Source organism: Myiozetetes cayanensis, unplaced genomic scaffold (assembly GCF_022539395.1).
Source record: "Myiozetetes cayanensis isolate MyiCay16 unplaced genomic scaffold, myiCay2020 scf4, whole genome shotgun sequence".
NCBI lineage: Eukaryota > Metazoa > Chordata > Aves > Passeriformes > Tyrannidae > Myiozetetes > Myiozetetes cayanensis.
Window position 1 is genome coordinate 13,714,140 of NW_026087631.1, and position 20,157 is coordinate 13,734,296.

General features: G+C 41.5%; 1 protein-coding gene across 2 annotated transcripts in view; it reads left to right on the forward strand.

Annotated features, from left to right (window-relative positions):
• Positions 1–4,821: 4,821 nt before the first annotated feature.
• Positions 4,822–20,157, forward strand: part of KCNN2 (potassium calcium-activated channel subfamily N member 2) — a 73,840-nt gene continuing 58,504 nt past the window's right edge. Inside the window, exons 1-2 of one of the 2 annotated variants that reach the window (XM_050330188.1) lie at positions 4,822–5,985; positions 6,143–6,238. In XM_050330188.1, coding sequence (XP_050186145.1) covers positions 4,822–5,985; positions 6,143–6,238 — 1,260 coding nt within the window. The remainder of the gene's footprint in view (positions 5,986–6,142; positions 6,239–20,157) is intronic. The other variant, XR_007630640.1, reaches the window with a different exon arrangement.

The following is a 20,157-nucleotide window of genomic DNA, read 5'->3' on the forward strand; positions in this document are numbered from 1 at the left end:
CATTAGGTTTGTGTGACCTCCAAGCACAATAAAAATATCCAGAAAAGATGAAAAAGTAAATTAAGAAATACTTTTTTACCAGTTATTTTGTGGACTACATTCAGTATTTTCAACGTGTATAATAATAATAATATAAATACAATAATCACTTTTAGCAAAAAACAAGAAAAAAGAAACCTCTCATTCCTTCATGCCCCTTGATTGGAGGAAATGCAGGCGGCAACTCTAGATATTTCTGAACCTGCACCCCTATGAATGAAGAGATCCTCACTTTTGAAAAGTTTGGTTACTGTTTTAGAGCTGTTGTCAATCCAGTGTCCTTATGTTTCGTATCCTACACGTCTCAGATAATAGACGAAGGTTTTGAGTTGGAGTGAACCTGCATTTTCATAGGTGATATTTCTGGAGAAGCCGACAAAAGTGCAGATTAGTCAAACTGTATAAAATCAAAAGTAGAAGCAGTAAAGCATGCATCCTCCTGACATGTACCTGTACCATCTGCAGGGAGTCACAGTATTTATTCTCCTTTCTCCACTACAGCAGAACATTATCAAAAGGTCTTTGAAATGAGCACAGGTCCAGCAGGGGCAGGATTCCAGTTAGGGTATATAATTACACAACACCAGAAATTGCTGGGCTGAATGTCAGAGGTATCTGGTGTGTAAAAGCCCTGTCAGATGGTATGGAAAAGGTAGTTTACACGTGTGCCTCCTATGGTTAGTTTCCATCCCCAGCCTCTTGGCAGCTGTACTGCAGTCATTTGGTGTGGTCTCACTGTGCATTTCTATTGCTGCATGGATACCCTTGAATAATCTTATGTTACCCTATTGCTGCTGGTGTTACCACTGTTTTTATTAATGTGACTCTGCTTTAACTGAATGGCATCTTTTGGTGTATACACTGTGTACCCGATAGCTTTTTCTTGAACCAGACAAGGCTTTTTCCTTTAATGTTATCTAAAAACTCATAGGTCTTGTGCAGCATATGCTTTGAGAATAGAATTTCCCTGGCATTTTTTCCCTATTCCTTTTTTTCCCTATCTTTCTATATTTTTTGACCTTTTTACGAGTGCAGAATTCTCTGTTATTTTAACAGGAGTCTGGCATCAGTAGGGGCAATAGGGTAACAGCAAAAGTAGCTTTCTACTACCTTTTACTGCAGCCTGTAGGTCTTGTATCTCCATTACAAGTTGCTATGTGAGCTTTTTAAATGACTAGCCAATAGCTGTCACTTTAAACATTTCATAGTGATTTTTTTACTCTCAAAAATACCATTTTTCTTGTGTTTCTGTTGTGTTTCCTGTCCCATTGTTGGTACAGTTTTGCTCAATACTGTTCAACAGTATTTATCTTGTTCTTGCAGTTAAAGAGTTTAGACAAAAAAAATCTGTTTTTCAAATATCTCCAATGAGCATAAGTATCAAGTGAGATCTGCATTAAGTGTCTCTCCTTTACTTTATATTAAGGTGTGCGTGCACATGCGTGTAGACACACAAACACTTATGTGCAAAACCAACCTTTTTGGCAAAGCAGAAGCAGGACCTATAATAATCACTAAGAGCAGTTCCATCCAGTGGAAACAAAAGCAAAGCTCCCAACCCCAACCAGATAATGTTTCTTCCACGAGGCTTCACTGTTACCAGTTTAGCATGATTTAGCAGTTCTGAGTTGCCACACTAATTAATTTATGGTACAAAAGACTGTCACAATGCAGTTCACATGAAAAATAGATTTTATTTCTGAAAACCAATACACTCATTTTTTAGAGGGAACTTCAAAATTATTTTACAAGGGAGATGTTAGAATAAATAGCATTTTTCTATTCTGTCCCATTAATCAGTGTCACAGAGAGGAAGGTTTACCTCTTTAGCTCTGAAAATGCAAACTCTCAACAATTCTTAATTTATACCTTGAAATTGTGATGAGATATCCCAGGCTGCACAATGGAACTGAAGCAAAATCCTAGCTGATCAGTTTTATAACAAGCTGTGTGATGAGTATGACCTCTTGTGTTAAACATGGGAATATTCATTTGTTTATTCACAGAATGAAACAACTAAGCAAGTAGATTAAATATCTAAAAGGTAGTAACAGCACTGTCCTTGCATTTCTACAAATACGCAGGATGGCAGCAGTAGAGGTATTAAAATTGGGACTTGTAACTTCTACATATGAATGAGAAAAATAAATGTAATGATATCCTCATATAGAACTAAGCTAGCTGATATTTTAGTGTAACAATACCTTTAAAAAGATATTTTTTTCCTTCTTCACAATTCTAGTATAAGATTGAATGATCAGAATAGATGATGTTACAGGACAGAGCCTTGGTGACTTCTAAATAAAACATGGAGATTTACAAATTTCTTAAAAAGCTTTCCCCAGTAAACTAGGTCATGAGGACTTTTATCTTCTGGTAAAGAGAAAGCTTAAAGTAAAGTATTTTTAAGGAAATATTAAGGACACAGTACAAACAGAAAAGGAAAAACAAAACTAAGGCCTATCTAATCTCTAAATAGTTCACAAAACTCATATTTCGAAAGCATACTTCAGCATGGCTTTTATGTAGACTGATAAAAGTCCGGGTTCCCTGAGATTTTAATTTTCTAAAATCGATGCACTTTATGTGTGTTTGAAAACACAGGTAAAATATAACCAATGAGATGGAATGACAGTACCGTGTTTTTTCACACAAACAATGCAGTATCTGTAGCTGTATAAACAGCGTGGTCATTCCTAAAAATAAAAGCAATTTTTTTGCTAGGTCATTGGTGCTCAGGGGAACTAAGGGCAATATGAGCATCCAAATACACTTAGTGTAATTTCAAAATGAAAGTGTTTTATCATTCATGCAATAAAGTGTGCACAGATTTTTATTAAAAAACTTTGTTATTAGACAAATTTTAAATTATCACAAGTTTAAATTTTGGTCAGTCTCTAATTAGTATACCTGTATTGTAAAACTATGAAATTTGCTACATTAGTGACGGTGGTGCGATTGTGTAGGTGCTATGTGCGCTTGCTTTAAAAAAAAGGTACACCTTGATTAGGAATTAAGTCATTTAAGTTTCATAATACAGCATAGTTAAAACTTTGTTAATGGCAGTTCCTCACTCATATTTCTACAAGTCACTCAAGGGCTTCAAAGGAAATTGAATATCATGGGAGACACAGAAATTAGAAGGATCTTAGAAAAGCTTAGTGGATTTAAACTTGAACATTACTGAGAAGTTAAAGATGTAAGGAAACGTTCCATGCTATCAAATTTTACCGTTGATTTTCCAAGCTGCAAAGTTAGTGTTGCCCAACTGAGTGTGTGGGAAAACAAACAAAAGCAACAGAAACAAAACAAACAAAAAACCAAACAAAAAAAATCCAAACCAAAACAACACACATAAAAACCCCAAACACCACCCTGTTATAATCTCGCCTAGGTGTCAGCTGTTAACAAGGTAAATCGCTTACCGTTTTCCTCATTCTTCCCTTAAAAAAAATCTTCCCTTAAATAAATGTAGGGAAGAGACATTACCTGGTGCAGACATCGCTCTGCCAAAGGGCTTTGTAAGAATGGATTATTCAGTGAGAATCTAGGAGGAAAAGGAAGGGAAGAGGCAAAATAGACTGCACCCGGGCCTGCATGCCTAGGAACCGGAGCCGGAGGGCAACGCAGACAATCCGTGACTCCGATCCCTGCCGACCCGCCGGAGCGCCTCTACAGCACTAAACCCCCCGCGGTCCCTCCCGGGCGCTCACACTCCGGTGGAGGCTCTCCCTTCTCCCGCGAAGGGGAGAAGCAGCCGGCCGAAGCCGTGTGTCCTCTGGGACAGGCTCGGGATGTGCCGGGAAGGGTTTCTCGCTGCCCGGTGGGGCCGCGGCCCCTTCCAGCCGCGGCGGGAGCGGGGCGAGCCTGGCGCTGTGTTTTGCAGGGCGGCGGCGGCGCTGCTGGACAGCTCCGGAGCGCGGCGCGGCGCCCATGTTCCGGAGGCGGCGCAGATGTGAGCGGAGAGCCGGGCAGAGCCGCGGCGGGGCCCCTTTCCCGACGGGCGGGGGCGATCCCGGCAGCGAGCGCGCTCCCCAGCCCGGGAAGCCCCGTGTTCCCGCGGCGCGGGGGGAGGCAGCCCTTACCTGCGGGAAGCGGGATCCCCGCGGGCGGGGGGCGGGCAGCCCTTCCCCGCGGGATGGAGGAATCCCAGCGGGCGGGGGGCGCGGACAGCCCTTACCTGCGGGAAGGAGGGAGGGAGGGAGGGATCCCATCGGGCGGGGGCGCGGGCAGCCCTTACCCTTGGGAAGCGGGATCCCCGCGGGTGGGGGGCGGGCAGCCCTTACCGTGGGAAGCGGGATCCCCGCGGGAAGAGGGAAGCGGGATCCCCGCGGGAAGAGGGAAGCGGGCAGCGGGATCCCTGCGGGAAGAGGGAAGCGGGATCCCCGCGGGAAGAGGGAAGCGGGATCCCCGCGGAAAGAGGGAAGCGGGCAGCGGGATCCCCGCGGGAAGAGGGAAGTGGGATCCCCGCGGAAAGAGGGAAGCGGGCAGCGGGATCCCCGCGGGAAGAGGGAAGCGGGATCCCCGCGGGAAGAGGGAAGCGGGATCCCCGCGGGAAGGGGGAAGCGGGATCCCCGCGGGAAGAGGGAAGCAGGCAGCGGGATCCCCGTGGGAAGAGGGAAGCGGGCAGCGGGATCCCCGCGGGAAGTGGGCAGCGGGATCCCCGCGGGAAGGGGGAAGCGGGCAGCGGGATCCCCGCGGGAAGCGGGCAGCGGGATCCCCGCGGGCCGGGGGTCCCCGCGCCGCTCACGCGCGGCCGGTCCCGCCCCTGCAGGTGACGTGATGCCCGTTGTTTTGGTGCGCCCGACCAATCGGACGCGCCGTCTGGATTCTACGGGAGCCGGGATGGGCCCGTCGTGGCGGCAGCAGGACGCTCCCCTGCCGCCCATCACGCATTGCGCACGGTGCACCACCGCCCGGTCCTCCTGCGGCTTTAACGGCCCCGGCATGGACGCGCCGCGCCACTTCCCGGCGGGCTTCGGCCCCGACCAGCAGCAGCAGCAGCAGCAACAGCAGCAGCAGCAGCAACAGCAGCAGCGCCCGCCGGCGCCGGCGCCGCCGCACTGCCAGCAGCACGGCCAAGACAAGCAGAGCCTCCTCCAGCAGCACCAACAGCAGCAGCAGCAGCAGAGCCCATGCCTCCAGTGCAACAACTGCGCCTACTACGGGGCTGCTGCGGCAGCCGCGGGGGATAACCTGCCCTTACTGCTCCGCGCCTCCTCACCTCTCTCGGGCGCCTTCCGGACGCACTCCTCGCCGCTCTCCTCCGCCGCGTCCTCCCGGCAGGGCAGCCAGCTGAACGTCAGCGAGCTCACCCCCTCCAGCCATGCCGGCGCGCTCAGGCAGCCTCACCAGTATTCCCAGTACCACCAGTGCCATAGCCTGCAGCAGCAGCAGGCAGTCAGCCCCAGCAGCAGTGTCAGCAGCGGCAGCACCCACCACCACCACCACCATCATCACCACCACCACCATCACCAGCAGCAGCGCCGGGAGAGCAACCCCTTCACCGAAATAGCCATGAGCAGCTGCAGGTACAACGGCGGCGTCATGCGGCCGCTCAGCAACCTCAGTTCGTCCCGCAGGAACCTGCACGACCTGGACTCCGAGTCGCAGCCGCTGCAGCCGCCGCTCGCCAGCCCCGCCGCCGCCGCCACCGCCGGCAGCCCCGCCGCCCCGGAGATCGTGGTCTCCAAGCCCGAGCACAACAACTCCAACAACCTGGCGCTCTACAGCTCCACCGGCCCCGGCCCCGGCCCGGGCAGCACCAACAACGGCGGCGGCAAGTCCAGCAAGAAGAAGAACCAGAACATCGGCTACAAGCTGGGACACCGCCGAGCGCTCTTCGAGAAGCGCAAGCGCCTCAGCGACTACGCGCTCATCTTCGGCATGTTCGGCATCGTCGTCATGGTCATCGAGACAGAGCTCTCCTGGGGCGCCTACACCAAGGTACCAGCCCGGGCGGCAGCGGGTCCCACCGCCCGACGGTGCGGACGCCGTGGGGCCGTGGGTGCTGCCGGTCCCGGACCCGGGGCCGGGGTGGCCGTGGGGCGGAGCGGCCCCCGCGCGTGGGTCTCTGAGGGACGGCGATGTCTTTCTCTTGCAGGAGTCGCTGTATTCCCTCGCTCTGAAATGCCTTATTAGCCTGTCCACGATTATCCTTCTTGGTCTCATCATCGTGTACCATGCAAGGGAAATCCAGGTAAGGTTTCCTTGTGTGAATCAGGAAGCGTTCCTGGTTTAGATGGGGGTGCGAGGCGCTTTGTCCAGGGGTGCAGTGGTGGTAAGTACTGGGCATGTCCCACTGGTTCAGAAAACATAAGTGGTCTCTGCATGCCTGCCGAAGTTGGTGAATGGACCTTAGTCCTGGAGATAGGGCAAGATACAGCGGGATACGAACCAGGAAAGCTCTGCTTGCTCAGAAGTTCTTCCTGCTAGGGACTGTCGCCTGCAGTTATGCTATAGGATCGCTTAGCCCTGAGATTATAACATACTTTCTAGGTGATATGCCTGCTGTCTCCTGTAGCAGATGTACAGCAACAATCTTATTTCCCAATGACTCAATTTCATGCTGTGCATTTTCTCTTGACGGAATGGTGAATGGTTTTCACTGTGCATGGTATGTAATCTTCACTGCACTCTCAGAAATGAGGGTACTCGAAGAGAGTGTTTAAGAGGAAAGGGAAGACTGATGTTTCACTCGTTTTATTTAATGGTGCAGAGGCTTTAGGAATGTGACCAAAGAAAACTGTCAGGAAGGATAGGGCCGAAGGTAAGAGGAACATAATGATTAAAGCTGTAGAATCTTACAAATACTGTTGTCACAGGTTCTCTCCAGGTGACTTAATTCTAATTTCAATTGTGTTTTTTTTTTGACCAAGCCATTAAAATTTGGTATTTCAGCTCAACTGAAACATACAACAGACAGATTTCAAGGTTTCGAAGGGAAAAATACTGTACTTATAGATACAGTGCTTTTGCTTTTTCAGATTAGAGATTCTTTGAGCTGAAAACTGAAATGTCAGATTTCAAGGGCAAAGAAGACTTTTGCTCTGATGCTAATTGGTAAAAAAAAAAACCCAGATAAATTAGGAATTGTATAGTACCCTGCTTCTGTGCAAATGAATGCTGTAATTTCAATGTGAAATGGTACCATAGTCCCCTACTTAGGGTAATGTTAAAAAAGTATTATGTTGCCAAACTGGATCCTGTTGTGCAGTCTTTGCACATGCAAAACTTCTTTTCCTGGCTCAGAAACCAGTTTCTCTGCATTAATATCAAAGATATTGAAAGCTGTTTAGTGATATTTTACTCAGTAAACAAGTGTTTTGAATAGAGGGCATATTTATAAACTACAGGAGTACTCATGAAAAGGTCTCCTTATGTGTATAAAAATAAATAAGTAGCACTGCTGCAGTGTGGGAGCCTTCTCTGGTGTATCATCCCACAAGTGGTACTTTAGGCATGAAGAGCAAAACTGAGAACAATCCGTCTGTAAATGTTTGAATTAGTCTATGCATTTTCCAGAAACCTTAAATTGAAAATTTTATGGAAGATAACCAAATAGTTGTAGGTTCCTTTAAGCATGAGCTTATGCTATGTAGTTACTCCAGGATTCAATTCACTGTTGGTTTTTTTCAGATAGAGAGTTACAAATTTTCATTATGTTAGGAATCAAATCCCTTATGGATCAGAAAGAAACAATAATAAAAACCTAAAGTTGTCATTCCACTTTGTTTTTTTTAACTGACCGTTTTAAAGAACTTCATCATGTCTGCAGCTACATAAAAGGAGCTACATAATCATGTGGCTTAATCACGATTAACGTAGTTTTCAGTGCTGCCTGACTGTACACAACACAAGTATACCTGCCTGTAAAAGAGCAATACCGCATGTTTTAGAATGAGAGACACCAAAAACTGCAGTAGTCATGACAGGGCCTAGAGTGAGCTGCAGCTTCAAGGGGTTCTGTCATTCATGTCGAAAATGAAAGGTATTTCTCTGTTTCAAGGAGCTTGTTAGAAGGAAGCGCATAATACTTCCCTTTGCTGTATCTGCTCACTTTTGAATTTGCACATAGTCTGTTTTTCTGCATACACTTGACTTTTAAAAAATAAGGTGAAGCGTATGTAGAGCAAAAACTACATCCATATCCAACAGTCATAAAATTTATGTTACATTTGAGACCTGAAAAAAAGAAGTACCTTTAAAATACTTTGGCTTAGTGACTTACATCGTCTTCTCCAGGCAAAAGAAAATACTGTGTAAATCTGAAAATGTGAAGTTTGTTAAATAGCCTTTAAAGCTGACTGTTTTCTGAAGGCAGACATGCCTTTAGTTCAAGCAAACACCTTGCTATGTGCAGTAGAATGAATGAGGTTTGTAGAATGCAGCCCATAGATAGTTGGTTGTGTCCAGGAGGACTATTTGCACCAGTTATTTGTCAGTCCTGTTTCAGTTCAAATACTTATTTCTGATTATTGTCTTCTGGTTATTGTCTGAAACATAGTTAAACATTTTTTGTTGCGTAAATAAACAGGAATTCATTGAGAGAGAATTTGTTCCATAGAAGAGGATTACTGTATTTTGCTTGCAGTGTGGTGACTTTCATACTCTGGTGGCAGCGGACGAGCCTAAGTATAAGTAAATTTTTCTACAAAGCATGAGGCAAAAAAATGTTAAGAAAGAGCTGAATGTTTAGTAATTGTTACTGATTGCTGGGTGACTACGGAGAAACATCTGGTGACCTGAAATGCTGGCAAGTGGAAATCAGCTTTTTGGTTCTTTTCAGTAGTCTGTGACCATGATTTATTGGTAGGGAGATCAAACAACCATGCAGCAAAGATGTCTGTGGGGCAGTACCTAGCAGCATAGAGGTGGCTTTAGTCTTGCCATTGATACGACATGGCTTGTACGTTTTGCTTTGAAAACAGCCGGTCAGATAAATCAGACTCCAGAGTTTGCCTGTCCCAGACCTGCTGCGCTTCTTAAAGGCGTTGGAAGGGAAGTTTATGAAGGCTTGCTAAGATTCTTCCCAAGCCCGCAGTGACATAGCGACGTGAGACAAATTAGTTTTCTTCTTCGCCCTTTCCCGCGGGTGATGTGCGGTGTAGGAGCTGGAGCGCTCCCCGTGTCCCGGCGGTTTCCGCGCCGCCCGTTCAGCACCGCGGACAGCTCCGCGCGGAGCGCCCGGCCCGGGCGGCGCAGCCCTCCCTCCCTTCCTGCCTCTCCTTCAAAACCTGCTCACTACTCAGTTCTGCTTATGGGCTCTCTGGAACTTACACAGAGCTCTGGATCTGGCAGACCAATGTCTCCAGTGCAATGTTTACACAACTGTAGGAATGTTGCCTAGTCTTGTGAAATAATAAATATAAGTTAGTGTTAAGAATATAATAGAAGTCAGATGGAACCAGTTGGGTTGAAGTGTTTATTCATAGCTTACGTTACTGTTTCCAGAAAAGAGGATAAAAATTACAAGCAAGTTTGCTTCAAATCCTTCCTCCTTCTAGAAAAAAAATCGTAAGGAACAACACCAATAGACCTGAAATTCAAGATAGTGTCAATCCCAAAATGTGTGTTCTCTTTTCGTTACATTGTTGTCATGCCTGTAATGCTGTTAGAAACATCACGCTTGGGAGGTAATGAAATAGGCATTGCTCTTTCTCCAAGCCTGTGTGGTTGTTGATTAATTTCTTCAGAGGAAGTGCTTTGTGTTTGAAAAATCAATGGGAAAAATGTAATTCATCTTTATCCCAGCCAAGAACAGATATTTCTGACTGTTACTCCAGTTGAGAGTTTGAAGAGGTGAAGGAGAGAAGAGATAAAAAGACAGCATGATCCAATTATCATAATAATTTTTGATGTATAAATTATCCAATTCATGCATAAACAGTTTGTTTCTTAAAAATATTTTACATAATTAAAGCAGAGGCAGAATGTAACATAATTAAAATTGTAAAATCCATAGAACTTACTGTTCCATTCCACATTTATCTAGTGGTATATGCTATTAGATCCATAAATAAAATTGAATTTAAGACAGTTTTGGCTGGTAGTTCACATGACAAAGCTACAGTTTTTCTACTTTTATTAAAAAATGGATCTCTCTGCCTGTATCTAGTACTGTTGGAGGTAGAAATGCTTTTTTAACTCTGGACCCCTGATGTTTCACTGGCACTTTCTTGTATTACTCAGAGCAAAGAATTAAAATCAAAATTCTGTGAGATTGCCAGTAGGAGGTCTTTGACGTCATTTGTTGAGCATTTCAGCTAATATTTCCTGAGAGATGGTGGTCAGTGGAAGAATATGCCTGGAACACTTCTCCTTTAAAGCTGGATTGCTTAGTGTATCCCTTGTGTAAATAAACATACTGCTTGTCCTGAATAACGGTAACCTGAGTAATGCTAACCTGTACTCTCCTGGACAGCATCTGAGCCTCTTTTCCTTCTCCCTAATGCAGATGTTGTCACTCATGCAGAACCGTGATAGTTGTTGGTATTGTTAGAAGTGAATAGAAAAATTTTTGTTTGTTTGTTTGTTTGGATGTCAGTTGAAATTTCTAACCACTTCTAAAATGTATTGCTAGTTCATACTTAGGTAGAATGCCTATGAAAAGTCTTGCAAACTCCAAGGTTAAACTATTGCTTTCACAGCAGAACCTCCCAGGCTTCAGGGAGAGAGCACCTTCAATCCCTAGATGGTTCTGAAGTGGTGGGAAAATGTGCTACTGATAGGCTTGGTGTGAAACCCTTCCAGTCTTCATTACCTTTATAAAAAGTTATCACAGCCGAGAACCCAAATGTCTTTCTGAAGAATCAGATTCTTCTTTTCACTGTGCCTGAAAACTTGAAAAAATGGAACAGGCAGTATCAACTAACAGCTAAGAATGATAATAAATATGTATCTTGACCGGTTTGTTATGCGAATAAATCCCATAATGCATGATGGTATTAAACACTGTTTATGGGAGCTTCATTATTTTATTAGCATCAGTGGAAAGTTTTGCAGTAAAAATTTTGTACTCATGAACCAAAGTTAAGCTCCCTTACAGTTTCTTTTCATAACAATTTATGGGTATTCTGCAGGATAAATTATTTGTTTCTATGTTACTGTTTTGCCTTCACTGGGGTAGTGCCTGTGCATTTCATTAGCTGCGTTGCTGGCAATCTGTTGACTTTGTGCTGAGTCCAACTTACATTTGCTTAGGTATATTGAAGCACCAGAGATTGCTCACACAGGCTATAGATCTGCTGCTGCAGAAATGAGTGAGTTAGAACACAGAGAGCAAGTCTGGTGAAAAACTTATGAAAATCAAGAAATAAACTTAAAAATATGTTTATCCTGATCTGAAGTCTCTTGAGAATTAGTAATTTTTTTTCTCTATTTATTTTAATTGGCCTTGGATCAGGCAACAGCAAAACATATTATGTAGGAGTTGATCCAGGATACAATAAATTTATGTGCAGACTGAAAAATTCTCTACTACCCATCAGGCTTTTGTTTCATATGTGTAATGAGCAGCAGAAGATCATGTAGGAATCCAACGGCAACGTGTTTGTCAAATTAGCACCATATCTGTCAAATTAACACTTCAGAGTGTTTTTGTGGAAATTCTTAGTTTTAATTCTATTTTTTCATATGTAGATCCTGTTGATGTAGGTGAAGTTACAGCTGCCCAGTGTCTCTGAGCTGCAGCACTTTAATGCATGTGGCGTGGAAGACAAGCTGGAGAATCCTTTAATAGTGATCAACCTCAGAAGGGGCATTAGTTACACTTGTATTATGGCTCCATTTCCAACAGGCTTCATTAGAATATAGGAGGAGGTGTTACACTGAGTGATTGGCCTGGCCATACCTCGGATTATCTATTCATACCTGGCATGGTTCTGAGCATTTTTTAATGAGGCTGTTGGGAGTTTATTAAGACACAGTAGTGCATTATGGGGTGTGAGAAGTTGGGTTGTTGCCCATGTTAGAGGAGAGAACATTTATAACCAGAGGTGAGATTCTGGATTTGTATAAATTGTGTAGCTGAGGTGAAATCAAAAGATACCATTGTATACAATCTTGGAGGCATTCTGTATGCCCGTCTTACTGTGAAAGTGTTGTCCATGCCAAATCTTTCAACTGTGATTCTTCAGATTAGAAAATTCTATCAGGTACTTGACGACAGTTTTGTTTTGCCTGAGTTTTAAGCGAAAGTGTACCAAAACTGACAAGTGTAAATTAATGCTTTTTGATTCTGGTTCTGGTTTGTATGTGATCTACTAAATTAAGTATCTTGGGCTTTGAGTTTGATTTGAGACATATTTCTTGTATGTTTTAAGCAAAGATCAAAACAGGAATGGCTGTGGCTTAAGACTTGGGAGAATTAAAAAGCTGTGTGGAAGCTTCTGTGCAACTTCAGTCAATTGTTTTCCCCCCTTGATGATGAAAGTTATTGTTACACTCCCTTATTAGAGGATGAAATACTGCTCTGAGCCTATGAAACTCCTTTTAAAATATAAGCTGACCATAAAAGAAGAGTTGGAAATTGATCTTGTAACTAGCTTCCAGGTAAGGTGGATATATTGGTCACTATAAAAAGTTTCCACAGCTTTGTTGTAAGGAAAAAAGTTACACATCATGTTACACATCAATAGAATTTAATATACCTTTTTGCCATGCATGGGATTTTTTATGTTACATTGAAAAACGTGAATGGAAAAACTTCCATTCAAAAAATATGATGTGAGAAATACCTATGTCTCAGTGTATTTTTGATTAGGTTGTATAAAATTGCTTTGTACCATTATTTTATGAAAGTCACATTGAGAAATTTCTTCTTTTATCTGTCAAAAGGTAGGAGAGACTGTCATAAGAACATGCTTTACAGCTCAGAAATAATTCTTTTGTAGAGGGAGTGGTGAAACAGGAACATTTTATACTTTAAAAGGGTTTATGTGAACCTAGGCTTTTGCAAACTGAATTGTTCAGTTAATATGATACATAAATATTTTCATAGTTGCAAGGTGTCACACATTTGTAACTTGAACAGTCTGTGCAATTGTGCTTCTCCATCTGTGCGAAAACAGCCCTTAATAAACACTGTTTTCTGTTGGCATTTTAAATGCTAAAGGGTGTGAATATTAGATAGTTCATGAAGGAGTGAAGAGGAGTGAGTTCAGAAAAGCAATATTGAATCTTCTAAGGTGTTTCTTTATCTTTCATTTTGGTGGAGGCTGACAGATCTTTTGGAAGTAAATTCCTTTAAAGGAAATACTAAACCTTTTCATGACAGATGGAAACACCTCTCTTAATTCCATATAAAGTGAAGCTAAAGGGTAAGCCTCAAATAACTTTATGTTTTAAAGTCACTATCCTTAGTCTTTTTAAGGGTAATGTGCTCTGGCTTTTGTTTTTGTTTGGTTTTTTTTTTCTGTAAAGAACCATATTAAAACAAGGACATTTTGTGTCCAAATGGCAGCTTCTAAACTTCTCTGCATGCTAATACTGTGCTGCTTTCCAGATGAGTAGGGGAGAGCTGGGTTCTGTGTTATATAGCTGACCAACAGCTATATATTGGATACAACTGTTTATTGAATTCTAATTGAACAGAGTCACGAAGTTACTGAAGGCTGCGGGAGCCATCAGGGTCAGAAATAGAGAGTTAAAGGCTTTACATATGGGACTCTTAAGTATAATTCTTCTTGCAAAACCACTGTTTGTAAAAGAGCACATTTGAAATAAAAAATAATTGAAAAGTTAATATATATGGGCTCATATTCATAGATTTTATTGCCAGCTGTGGATAAAGAGCTTCCTGAGCTTTCTTATCTGTATTCTGCAATAAGTATTGTTCCCAGTAGCATTTCAGAATGTAGCTGCGTATCTTCCATAAACAGTTACACGTCATTCTGTGGTTTGATGGGTAGGTGTAAGATAGCCTGAAAAAAGGAAATATTTATATTCTAGTTTTCATTGTCAAAGGGAATTACCTGGACAAGTCCTCACGTTTTTTCTGTCACTTAAATGGTATTTTTACAAAAGGAAATACTGAGACCAAGAGTTCAAATGCTGTGGAAGTAATCTGGGGATGGCTTTGTAACTAGATTTGAAGCTTAGGCTTGCCTATCTTGTAGTCTTATGTTCAGATCAGTCATTTGTCATGTAAATAAGACACTGTAATTGCTATCTAGCTATGCCTATAATTTTCAAGAATTATATGCCTGCTTTAGCGGATGTTCCAAAAACTGCAATGTAAAATGAATGCAGTGCTCCACAAAGTGTTCTAATGAGATACTATTGGAAATCTTTATGAAGCATTTTATTCCTATTTAAGTTGTTTATTCCATCTTTCATAGCTCTGCAGCTTCTGTAGGTGCAGGTGTATAGAGACATTCACACCTGCCCTACCCCTGACCTCTCATGGTAGTGTCTTTCACTAGAAAAATACATTATGAAGCAATTTTTCATATTCAACCCCTTAACAAAACTGAGATCCATTCTAAGCATTGAATAGTATTTCTTGTCTTGTGAAGGTTTTTATGCTTTTAAGAATATGATCTGTTGCAGCCAGAGAATGAGGCACGCCTTTAATTCATTCTGCACTGTTGCATCCACAGAACTCTGATTTCAGTCTGAGAACCTGGAGAAACACTGAATGTCCAGGTGTGGCTAGACAGCACAAAATAAATTATCTCCTACCTCAACAAATAATAAAAATGACTATAAATAACGATCCTGAGCATTCACTGATAGCATCTAAGCTTAATAAAGGATTAATCAAAATTATTCTTATGGTATTTCTGATGCAATATTAATTACCATTTTTTATGCCACATATCTTAAAAAAACCAATAGCTTTGAGGATGGAGCATTTTTTACCATATAGCTGCTGTAAACTCAACAGATTTGATGAACTTGTAATATTCGAATAATTAATGGGCAGCAAAAAGAACTTTGTGTGCTAAGACATATGCTAAGACTTTTTTTTCCTGGGGAAGCACCTACAGTCATAATTAGTAGTGATCAAGTATAACAGTATTTACCTATAAAGAAATACAGGTAAATACTTGTAAATAAACTCATGCCTATGTTTATTAACCTCATGTTGAAAGCTACCCTTCTTAAAGATACTTTAACTTAATCTTTGAAGCAGTTTGAAGGCTTTATCTGCTATATGTTTTAGCCAGAAGCCCCCTTTAGGCCTTCATGAATAAAAGGTATTATATCCCTGTCTGCTTTGTTGTTGCCCCCTCACAATTTTACTTGCCAGGATGAATTACAGCGGCATTTCTTGCATGAATCATAGAATCATTTAGGTTGAATAAGACTGAATGCCTCAAAACACTTGGCATTAGTGCATGACTATGTTTATCAGGATTTTTAAATACACAAGTACTTCTAACTCCATTCTGCTTTTCCTTCTGCACAATATACTTTCCCTTATTTAAAGTGATCATGCTCTAGGACAACAAATAGTTAGATTTTTGTATTTCTGTATTGTTTTGACCATACACTTAAATGAAGTTCCTGGTTAAACTATTTCTGACACAGTAAGAACACTTTACAGGGATTTTATAATTCCTGTGGTGTGGATGTGTACTCACCCACTGTCATTCAAACAAAAATATAATCAGTTTAAAAAAACACAAACAAAACCCCCCAAAAACACAAACAAAAACCCCCAAACAAACAAAAAACCCCCCAACATTCAAACTTACTAAAATCCCTGAAGTATTTATGTCACAAGTAAACACTAAAGGAGGAACTGAGAAGACAGATTCTTGTGTATGTGATGTTTTGGTACCAGTCATTCCTTAAAAACAAATTCCTTAGTTTAGAGTCACTGTTGTACTCCTTTGGCAGAATGAATGAGTTAACTCATTCTATCTAGCCTCGCATTCACTATTTCTTTCTTTAAGTTCTGTTTCCCTTGCAAAAATATTGCCAATTCTTCAGAAAATAGATCCTTCTTTTTAATTGGTTCAAGTGTTCTTAGAAGTAATGAAACTGAGCATCCCTGAAGAGAGTGAGATGTTTCTCGCAGTGGCAGATGGCAGCTGTTTTGAGACATGGTGTTTCTTTGTACGGTGATCTGTAGAACAAATTATTTTTAGTACTGAATGAAGAAAAACAAATCCTAAATGAAGGATCATAAAATAATTATTTAAAATTAACACTGTAAATATATTGGAATGTAGATGGTTCTCCGCAGTGAATTTTGTTTCTGCAAGAATATAGTATCAGTTACTTTATTTCTGAGGTACTTGAAATGGGGAAAAACGTAACACAGACCACTGTGTTTCTTAGTAAGTACATTCTAAAAATTAGTTCTACAAAATAGCAGTTATTTTATAGGCAGATGTTCTTTATATATGAAGTTTTCTTTATATATGCTGCTTTGGTGCAAAACTAAAATCATCCCTTACTTTGAAATCAGTGTTTCCATTCTCATGCTACTACATTCACTGTAGTAGCTGAAGCAGACCTAAAAGACCTGAAGGCATTTTTGAAGTTTTTTTTTGGTGGTGTTGTTGTTAGAGATTATTGTATTAACAGGATGTTTTGTTCAGTGTGGTCATTTGTTTATATCTGTGAAAGTGGACCTAAGAACTGCATTTACTATTTCTTTGCAACTTTCCCTTTTAGATGTAGTAAATAGTTAATGTTCTGGTGCACTCTTTTAGCAGGGGGAGTGAGCCAGATGAGGCGAGCAAAAGCAGAGGGTAGTGTGGGTTTGCAGCTGGTGGAAGCTGAACTCCCTGAACAAGTTGTGGTGTGGCTAGTTTAGGTTACATGCTGAAATGTTTCCCGAGGGCTGGCTACGTCCCAAGAACCTGGCTCAGTCCTTAGGTTCTTGGGAGGGGAAAGAAGGGAGATACTGGGGGGGCTGGGGATGGGGGAAAGATGAGGAAGGGAGAGGGGGAAGCTGATATTGAAAACTATGTATCTTTTCCATCCCAGGGGTCAGTTGTATGAAGTGCTCTTGTGGATTGCTTTGGATCACTCATTGTATTGTTTAGTAACTATATCTATTATGTAGTAACATACATGTTCTTTTTATTTCCTTTGTTATTTCTACCCTGCTTTTTAAATGACAGAATAATAAATAGCATGAAAAAGATGAATACTATTTTAGTGAAGTGGTCCTGTTTTCCCAGGTCGTATATTTATGTGGGAGAACTATCTCAAATCACAGAATCTGAGAATCACAGAATAGGGAGAGTTGTAAGACACCTCTGGAGATCCCCTTGCTAAGGCAGTATCACCTAGAGCATGTGACACAGGAACCTGTTCAGGTGGGTTTTGAATGTCTCCAGAGAGGGAGACTCCTAGGCAGATTGTTCCAGTGCTCTGCCGCCCCCAATGTAAAGTAGGTCTTCCTCATGTTGAGGTGGAACTTGCTGTGTTTTAGCTTATGGCTGTTACTCCTTGTCCTGTCACTGGGCACCGCTGAAAAGGGTCTGGCACCATCCTCTCAACATCCCCCTCTGAGATATGTATTGGTGAGATCCCCTCTATTCTCCAGACTAAACAGGCCCAGCTCCCACAGTCACTCCTCATAAGGGAGGTGCCCCCGACCCCTCATCATCTCTGTGGTCTCTGCTGGACTCTCTCGAATAGATCCTTGTATTTCCTGAACTTAGAAGACCAGAATGGAACACAGTACTCCAGATGTGGCCTCGGTAGGGCCTAGCAGAACAGGAGGATCACCTCCCTCGACCTGCTGGCCACACTGTTCCCGATGCACCCCAGGATCCCATTGGCCCTTCTGGCTGCAAGGTCACACTGCTGCCTCTTGGCCAACTTGTCATCCACCAAGATTCCCATGTCCTCTGCAGAACTGCTGTCCAGTTGGTCAGCCCCAAACCTGTACTGGTACTTGGGATTATTTCTCCTCAGGTACAGGACCCTACACTTGCCTTTATTGAACTATTGAATTAGGTTTCTCTCCACCCAGCTTTCCAGCCTATCAAGGTCCTGCTGAATGGCAACACAGCCTTCAGGTGTATCACCATTCCCACCAGTTTTGTTCCTTCTCTGTTATTCTTCTTGCACTTAAGTTATATTCAGAGCTTTATTAAGTAATGATGTTTCTGGAGAACATTATTGACTGTCAAACCCAGGCACAAAACATTTGGGAACTGCTGATGCTGCATGGAGGCCTTCTACATGTGGTAACTTAAGGAGCTTATTCTCATTGTATTTTAAGCAACTGGAGTGGGTAGGATATGGTGTAATGAAATAGCTGTTAAATTAAGAGTATTTTTAAAATTAAGAAATACCTTTCATAGACATTGACTGAGTAGAAACTCTTGATTCAGTCAGTTTAACTGAGTCACTTACTGGTTATTCTGTTGATTATCTCAAATGAATATAGTAACCCAGAGTGGTGGACTTTTATTTATGGAGATCTGATTTATTTATAGGTTCATAAAAATTCCTATAACTAAATATCTCTCTGTTGATTACAGATCTGAGGAAGCTCAGCTGTGATTATTCAAGCAAGAGTCCAAACTGAATTGCACTAGGAGATCATCTTGTGAAATAGCTTTTTAATAATGAAAGTGAAGAGAAAAATTGGTTTTATATTAATTTTGTTTACAATCAACTCTTTGTATTAGTAATAGTAAGCTCATTATCTAATTATTTTGACTTTTTTTTTTTAATATACTTACAAGCTTGTAATGATTTCCTAGTTCAATCTATAATTATCTCAGGGAGTTCTTCTCCCTAGCATTTGCAAACAAATCCCAATATGTTGGAATGTCTTTTTTTTTCTTTTTCCCTCTTTGTAGTCCTTGGATTTCAGTTTATAGTACTATAACCAGCATAGAAAGTTAATGGTATTTTCAGGACATCTCACTTTCTTTAAGTCCCTAGAGCACATATATATATACACATGGACAGACCTATATGAAATGAAATTACGTACGTCCCACCGATTGCTGAGTGCTGTAATGGTCATTTGACGTAGTAGGCTGTCAAGGGGTTAAGCTCAAAGCCCGTAGTTGTTTGAGATGAAAAGTATAGCTGAAAATCTGGCCAGTACCATTTAAGAATATTGAGGGATTCTTCTGAATATCTTTAGAGAGAAAAAGCTACAGAAGAAAATACTGTCAGTGTGGGGTTTAAACCAGAAGGGAAATATGGGTAGGCAGAATTCAACTGTGTGGGCTCATGAAGACTTTAATGCTATGTTAGTTTATTTGATTATAAATTCCTTTCTTTTTAAAAAGTCTCAAATCTTTTTATGTATATATATTTTTTATAATATTCTGAGGGACAAAGACAGACAAATCTGGTAAGAGCATTATTTAACACATATCTGTTTTTTGAAATGGTTATGGTTATGTGTGACTTGTCAGAGTAAGCAAGATGTGTAGTTTAGATGTATTTTAGTGTGAAGTTTTTGGTACTGCACTCCTGAAAATACGGTTCACAAAGACTATAAATGCTCTGAACCTTTTTTACGTATCCCTTCTTGAGACAGTATTGTTTAAATGCAGTATTTGAGACAAGTATTTTGAGCCTTTTTAGCCACCAGGATACATTAGCATGAAGTTTGCTTTACATACATTGATGTACACAGTGTTTATAGCAAAATATTAATAATTTTGAAAAAACTAATTTTGCAAAGAGATGCTAAATCTAAAAAAGTATACAATGCAAGTATAGTTTTGCAATCTGCTGTTTAAATTGGCACATTTATGACTGAGAGGGGTATATGTGTTTGTATGCCCATGTACCTGTATAAGTCATAGAGTAGTCTACCTTCCTCATTTGAATGAACTAAGCATATTTCATTCAATAGATAGCTGTATCCACAAGTTCTTGTTGATCAGTTTCTAGTGACCTACTAGAAAGTTTGACTTCAACTTTGGATGTGAGAAACATTCTGGCAAATACAAGGTAGCTAATCCCTCATGTAATTTTGTGAAAAAACAAAAACAAAAACAAAAGCCTCAAACTATTTTGCTTCTAGGTTTTGTATGTAGGGGGCATTTGATGCCTCATGACTTTGCATATGTATTAAACCCACTAAAGTCTCTGATCTGTGGCATTGTATTTAAGATAAGGAATACAGCAGCTGCCAGGAACTCTTGCAGGCTCTCCACGGTCAAGCACAGGCCTTTA